Consider the following 5,885-nt stretch of genomic DNA (forward strand, 5'->3'; position numbering starts at 1 on the left):
TTTTGGCACCATATTTTATGCTTTTTTTATTTTTAGATCTGTTCTGCCTTGTTGAAGCACCATAACATAATTTCCAAACAATCTCAAGTTTAATGAATTTACGTTGTAATTATGAGAGGAAACATTTTCCTTATGGTTATTCAGATCTGGGTGAGTGTATCTTTTAAATAGTAAGAAATAAGCGTTATAAGATCTATGATATATATTTACTACCTTTTGCTACAATGGTTGTTTTTACTTTCAAAAAGTAAAAACAATTTTATGCCCTAAATTTGTTTTTTTACACGCTTCAATTTCATTTGGTTAATTTCACCACAAGATGGCGGCAGTTGCAAAGTTATTTTGATTGGTACAGGACAAAAGCTGAAGAGCTCCGGATATGACTCATGTTGCATAGTCACTCAACCTGTGAGTCATATTTTTAATTAAACTCATATTAGTTGCTCTCCTGTTGTCGGGCGTTAAAATACTACAACAAGCATGACATTGTATTTCCTATGATATATTAATTAAATATGCTGTAAATTAGATTATAGTGGAATTAAGTTACACTAGTAATCCAGTAGTAAATTATATGACTAAATTCATGCTGAGAACTGTTTAAAATTTTGTTCAAAGTGTGATATCTGTGTTGCAAACTGTCTTTGTCATGTTGTTTTTGTAGAAACATGACACAGTGAGCCCTCTTAGTTGCAAACTATCTTTGACGCATTTTAAACCGGTCGCCATGTCAACAAGAATTTCGACAGTTAGGGAAAAGTAAACGGCTCATGAACAGAGAGCTCTGGATGAACATTATGCAATTTGTATCTTGGAAAACTTTTGTTTATTTGTGTATTTATGTTTTTTTCTTTTATCTTTTTTCTATGTTCTTTTATAAAATAAGAACGGTGGGTCAAATATTGTGATTATCAACCTTTTAGCTTTGTTAGCTTAGCTACAGGTTAACGTTAATCTTTTTTTCACCAGCAGTTAGTCAGTGAAGGAACATTTGTTTAGCATGATATTCATTTATCTAACTTGTCTCTGTTTTTTTTTTGTTACCACATTTAAAGTTGAGTCAGATTCAGCTGGAGCCATAATCCCCCAAATCAGCCCAAGTCTCTCAGTGAAGAAGGTGAGCAACACTGTGATTAATGACATGCTAATTAGCATCATTACAGAAAGTGTATGGAGATTTCTCTCTGTCCCTTGTTTTTAATTTTAATTTCACAACAAAACTAAAATATGTATTACTAATAATTGTTATAAAATGATAATATAGCATCTTTCTGTCTGGACTGGACAGTTTGAAAAACAGGTACTGTACCTTAACTCAATTTCCCTCATAACTTACTCCCTCTTGTTCTCCTAAATTAAATTAACAAAATGTTCAGAAATCTGCTATTTCCATCACTTTGAGGTGATGATTAATGAGTCAATGTAATTTTAAAGTTATACATGTTAGAAGTTATAATTTTATCTTATATTGTTACATTTAAGTGTCTTTGTTTATATATACATGTTAAAATTAATATTATATATAATATATATAATACTTATATTATATATATTAAACTTTTATTTAAAAGTTTAAATTTATACATTTAAACTTTTTTTATTTTTTTTTATAAAAAAATGCATCTTTATTTGACTTTTAGCTCATTTTTAAAATCTGTTTTTAATTTTGCTTCAAATAGTGAATTACAATGTATTACAGAGCCCCTTTATCCTTTTGCAATCTCTCTATATTGTATTAGTCAATTCATGCGGCATTTTTAATACTGATTCTCTTTCTGCTACAACTCAAGGTTGTAGCAGGGTTTTCAAGGTTTTTCCATGTATTTTAATGTCTTGTTTGTGAGATAGTTTAAGTTTTTAAATGGACCACAAACTTATGTGCAAAATACAAAAGTAAAACAGGTCAAACATGGTCAATCATCTCATTCTGCCCCTTCTAAGACATAAACACAAACTGTCTGTAAGAAGGAAAGAAAGAAAAATGCATTCAAATTATTTGGACTATTTTTGAGTTATTTTCACCGGGTAATAAAGTCATCTGATAGGCTGAAAAGTTCCTGGCTGCGCCCCTGTATATATGGACACGCATGTCGCTGCTATGCTTGGCTGTGGGTGTGTGGAGCCATGATGTAAGGGGGAGAAAGACGATTTTTTTCCTACTTCCGTTGCCACGCCTCCGTTGGGTGACGTCACCCATTCCGCAGTATAAAAGTTCGAGCACCCTCCATGGCCTCAGAAAAGAAGCATTGTCGATATCCTCTCGGACCTTGGAGGGTTACATTTACCCAAAACCTTTTTTCAAATGGGCCCCGTCGCCTAGCGTTTGCTCCCCCCATCCTCGCCGTCTGAATTGACTTGGTGCTACAGAACATCAGCACATCGTCTGGGTTAAGTAAAGGTGAGTTTTTTTTAAGGTCAGAAAATGGTGGAAAGGGCTTCTCTCCCCTCGGCGAGGCGAAGCGAGCTAACGGCTGGAAGCTAGCGGCTGTACGTCGGTTAAAAATGAGAAACGGATAAAACTGTTTTCTCCCTTTGTCGTTGCGGTACCCGTTGTTGTTTTTTTAGTAGTTAACGCATTTTTTAAATTGTTTTTTTAACGGTCGCATCAAGGAAGGTTGTGCGGTATCAGAGGAACAAAATGGTCACCGCAGTTTTTAGGGTTATTGTTGTTCTGACCCAGAATTTTCACGAAGCAGCAGCTTAATTCAGACGAGCTCCGTGTGTTTCACAGTCTAAAACTGGTCACAACCTGCTGTTTTTGGTTGTTGGTTCAGCATTTGCGTTGAATGTAAAGATGTCGGTTTGGTGCAGTGACTGTTTTTAATGTAAACACCCCCTTCTTCCTCCTCCTCATCCTCACTGCAGAACAGTGACAGAGACGTCATGATGGAAACAATGAAGTTTATGGTGCAGAACCTAAATCTGCTCCTCCACAGCCTGTTCATGTTGTTTTAAACGATAAACCCACTGTTTTTAATTTTTGTGTCAAAACAGATTAAATAGAAAAATCTAGATCAGTTCTGACGGAGCTCAGTGGGTCATTAATGAATAAATGTTCCCATTGTTCATTAATTGCACCAAACTACAAGAGGTTTTTATTTTAATTTTTATAATGTTCTTTGATCCATTTCATTTGACTTTGTTGCCATTATTGTAAACTTTTTAGTTGATCAAAATCTAAACTAATCTGAGGTTGGCAGACTCTTTATTTTTAGGAATATGAAATGCAACATTTTTATTTATTTTTGGCCATTTTTAACGTTGCTCTACAGAACTAAAAAAAAATTGTATTGTCACGCATTGTATTGTCTTGTATTAATGTCTTGTCAATGGCAAGAACAAAGTGTAGAGAGAAGAAAATAATAATGCATTTTATTTTTCTTTCAAAACAACCAAAGACACTTTGCAACATTTTAAACACAATTAAACAGTAAAAAAATGGCTATAAAAACACAAAACTAACAAAATAACTAAAATGAGAGCATAAATGTCAAAAGTTTGCAGACGAGCAGCGCGGTAGCGTCCACTCGATGTGGACGACAAAATGAAAATAATAGCAGAAGCATCAACAATATAAAAATGGCAGAATCAATAATTTAGTTTTTTGTTTTTTTTTAAGCGTTTCACAATAAATTACAGTTACAGAGTTTCTGTCAGCACCTACACACTTCTGTTTTATGGCTCATCTCTAGTGACGCCTCATGTAGTGGAGATGAGTAACCGAGTCTGTTCCTGCTCCAGGTTTCCATCAGTGACCAACTCCTGAAGAATGGCAGCCATTCCAGCAGGCGGTTCCCTCGTCGCAACCACCGACTACTACCGAAGTGAGTCCGTCTGTCCGTCCGTCTCCGCTGACCGTCTCACTGTATGTTTAATCACTAATTAACATTTACCTCCCCTGCAGGGCGCATCGGCTCTACGTCCAGCAGCAGCTCATGCGGCAGTTCGGAGTACAGTGGGGAGGTCATCCCTCACCATCCAGGTAAACGGCTTCAAATGTGGCTTAAAGCTGCAGGTTAACTTTTATAAAGAATGTTTGTTTTTTATATTTTGAGTTAACTCACCATGTTGTCACAGAATGAAAAGATCCACCTCCTCCCTGAGCTATAGGAGGAGGGGCTTAGCGCTGTCAATCATCCTCATGTTCTCACTGCTAAATATAATGGCAGAGAAAGAACTCAATTGTTACAGGTGGATATGCTAACTAGCCTTAGCATTCACAACAAGATCTGCTAGCTGCAACTTAGAGATCAAGGGGGAAGAGGGAGATGATTGACAGCGCTAAGGCGCGCCTCCTTTCTCTGATTGGCTGGTTCTAGTTAGCACTTGGAGGAGGAACTCTCTTTCTTTTTATTTTTTTTCTTTCCACATTTTGTCTCATACTATTCTGTCAAATATACAAAAAAAAAAAGATTTTCTAAAACTTGCATACTGCAGCTTTAAGTTGGTTTTAGACTGGGAACAATAAACGCTCCTGTAAAGAGTTCTAACTGCAGGGGAGTTACAGACTGTTGCTCAGAGATTTAAACTTTCACCCAGAAACCAACCTGCCCACATGTTGGGGTTTCTCTGCTAACGTTACATCAGTTTCTACTGCTGTTGCCACAGAGGATTGAGTCATTTCTGCTAGGTTGTAATGATGCCAGGAGGTTTTTCTTAAAGCAGCCGCACCCATCCAGCTCACTTCCTGCTGGTCAGAAACATGCAGCGTACGTTTAGATTTAGAATATTGCATAATTTAAGGTTTTTCTTGCATAATTTAAGGTTTTGGTTACTCACATTTGGTGTGTACCTTAGTATTTAATTTGTATTTTGTATTCTTTTGCACTTTTGCTTACTGTGTGTTAACTTTGTTTTTTGCCTGGGAGCTGCTGGTAACTTCAATTTCCTGAGGGAGTCTTCCCAAAGGATCAATAAAGTACAAGTCTAAGTCTCTAAGTCTAGATCCAGAGTCTGAGCAGCAGCAGCTTCCTGAGCTGCTCAGTCATCCTGACTCGGCTGTAGAGCTCAGCAGCTGGTTACGCCACGTTAAGTGCTGCTCTGTCTCTCCAGGACTCCCTAAGCAGGATTCTGGCCATTGGTGGTCCAGCTTCTTCTTTGGGAAGCAGCCAGGGATGACGCCGCTTACCGAAGAGGCGCAGCAGAAGTAAGTCCGAAGCCGCCTGAGCCGTTCCTGTTTTATACATTCGTTTTTCTAACCGCCACCTCTGCCAGGGTGGGGGTCTCGGGCGCCGTGACGACCGGTCAGATCACCTGCATCGCCAAGGAGATGGTGCTGCAGCGGCAGGCGAGCGAGAGCAGCGAGGCAGGAAGCCCCGTCTCCTCGTGATCCTGCGACTCGTCAGCCTCGCCCTGGGGAGAACCGGACCAACCGCCAACGCTAGGCGACGGAGATCGTCCCATTTACAACTTCTTTTGTTTTGTTTTTTTTTTCTTAATAAATGTTCGTGGTAGTAACGGCTGCGTTCTTACTTTTCATGTTTTTTAACATATTTTTTAATGACTAAAACTACAAAAAAAAGAAACTGAGCTCGTTACCATTTGTAACGTTTTGCTTTGTAACCTCGTCGCATTGACACCGTGGTGCATACCTTCATGTTTTTGTTACCCTTGTTGTCTCCTTGTTACATTGCAAACGGAATAAAGTAGTCTGTTGCAGCCAACGCCGCTTTGGTGTCCATGTCTGTCCGTTAAAAACATCAGAATTTAAAGCACAGTTTCTGGATCTTCAGAATGCAGAGAGGAATGTTAAATGATTCATTTAGTTCAGTAAACTGTTCAGATTAAAGTTTCTAAGGAAACTCAAGCCTTTCACTTCCTGAACAAGCATGTAGTGACAGTGGAGAGGGAAAACTCCCTTTTGAAGCTGAAAACTACTTTTCAGA

General features: G+C 38.1%; 1 protein-coding gene across 1 annotated transcript; it reads left to right on the top strand.

Moving 5' to 3' along the window:
• The first annotated feature begins 2,214 nt into the window (after positions 1–2,214).
• Positions 2,215–5,663, top strand: ppdpfb (pancreatic progenitor cell differentiation and proliferation factor b). The gene is made up of 5 exons (XM_032560494.1): positions 2,215–2,398; positions 3,742–3,824; positions 3,905–3,982; positions 5,053–5,146; positions 5,215–5,663. The coding sequence occupies exons 2-5, from the start codon at positions 3,770–3,772 to the stop codon at positions 5,327–5,329; spliced, it is 342 nt and encodes a 113-aa protein (XP_032416385.1). The 5' UTR covers positions 2,215–2,398; positions 3,742–3,769; the 3' UTR covers positions 5,330–5,663.
• Positions 5,664–5,885: the final 222 nt, after the last annotated feature.

This window comes from Xiphophorus hellerii, chromosome 1 (assembly GCF_003331165.1).
Source record: "Xiphophorus hellerii strain 12219 chromosome 1, Xiphophorus_hellerii-4.1, whole genome shotgun sequence".
NCBI lineage: Eukaryota > Metazoa > Chordata > Actinopteri > Cyprinodontiformes > Poeciliidae > Xiphophorus > Xiphophorus hellerii.